Consider the following 321-nt stretch of genomic DNA (forward strand, 5'->3'; position numbering starts at 1 on the left):
CCTCCCGGCGGGCCCGGGCCGGCCGGCCTCATCCCGCCTCCGGCGGGGCCGCGCAATCCCAACAACACGCTCGTGGACGAGCTGGAAGCGTCCTTCGAGGTGCGTGGGCCGCGGTGGGGGAGGCCGCGGGTGGGCGCTGCCCTCGCGGCGCCGGCCCCCCGCGGCCCTCCCACCTCGGCGCTTCCCTCTCTCGCAGGCCTGCTTCGCCTCGCTGGTGAGCCAGGACTACGTGAACGGCACGGACCAGGAGGAGATCCGCACCGGTGAGGCCCGGGGGGGGGGGCGGTGCCCATCGCCTCACGCCCGCGGGCCGGGCTGCGG

The 321-nt window shown here is 78.2% G+C and overlaps 1 protein-coding gene across 1 annotated transcript in view; it reads left to right on the forward strand.

Moving 5' to 3' along the window:
* Positions 1-3: 3 nt before the first annotated feature.
* Positions 4-321, forward strand: part of MED28 (mediator complex subunit 28) — a gene marked incomplete at its 5' end in the record, with an annotated part of 2,340 nt that continues 2,022 nt past the window's right edge. Inside the window, 2 exons of the mRNA XM_010576886.1 lie at positions 4-99; positions 197-263. Of these exons, the coding sequence (XP_010575188.1) occupies positions 4-99; positions 197-263 (163 nt within the window). The remainder of the gene's footprint in view (positions 100-196; positions 264-321) is intronic.

This window comes from Haliaeetus leucocephalus, unplaced genomic scaffold, assembly GCF_000737465.1.
Source record: "Haliaeetus leucocephalus isolate CR32 unplaced genomic scaffold, Haliaeetus_leucocephalus-4.0 Scaffold545, whole genome shotgun sequence".
NCBI lineage: Eukaryota > Metazoa > Chordata > Aves > Accipitriformes > Accipitridae > Haliaeetus > Haliaeetus leucocephalus.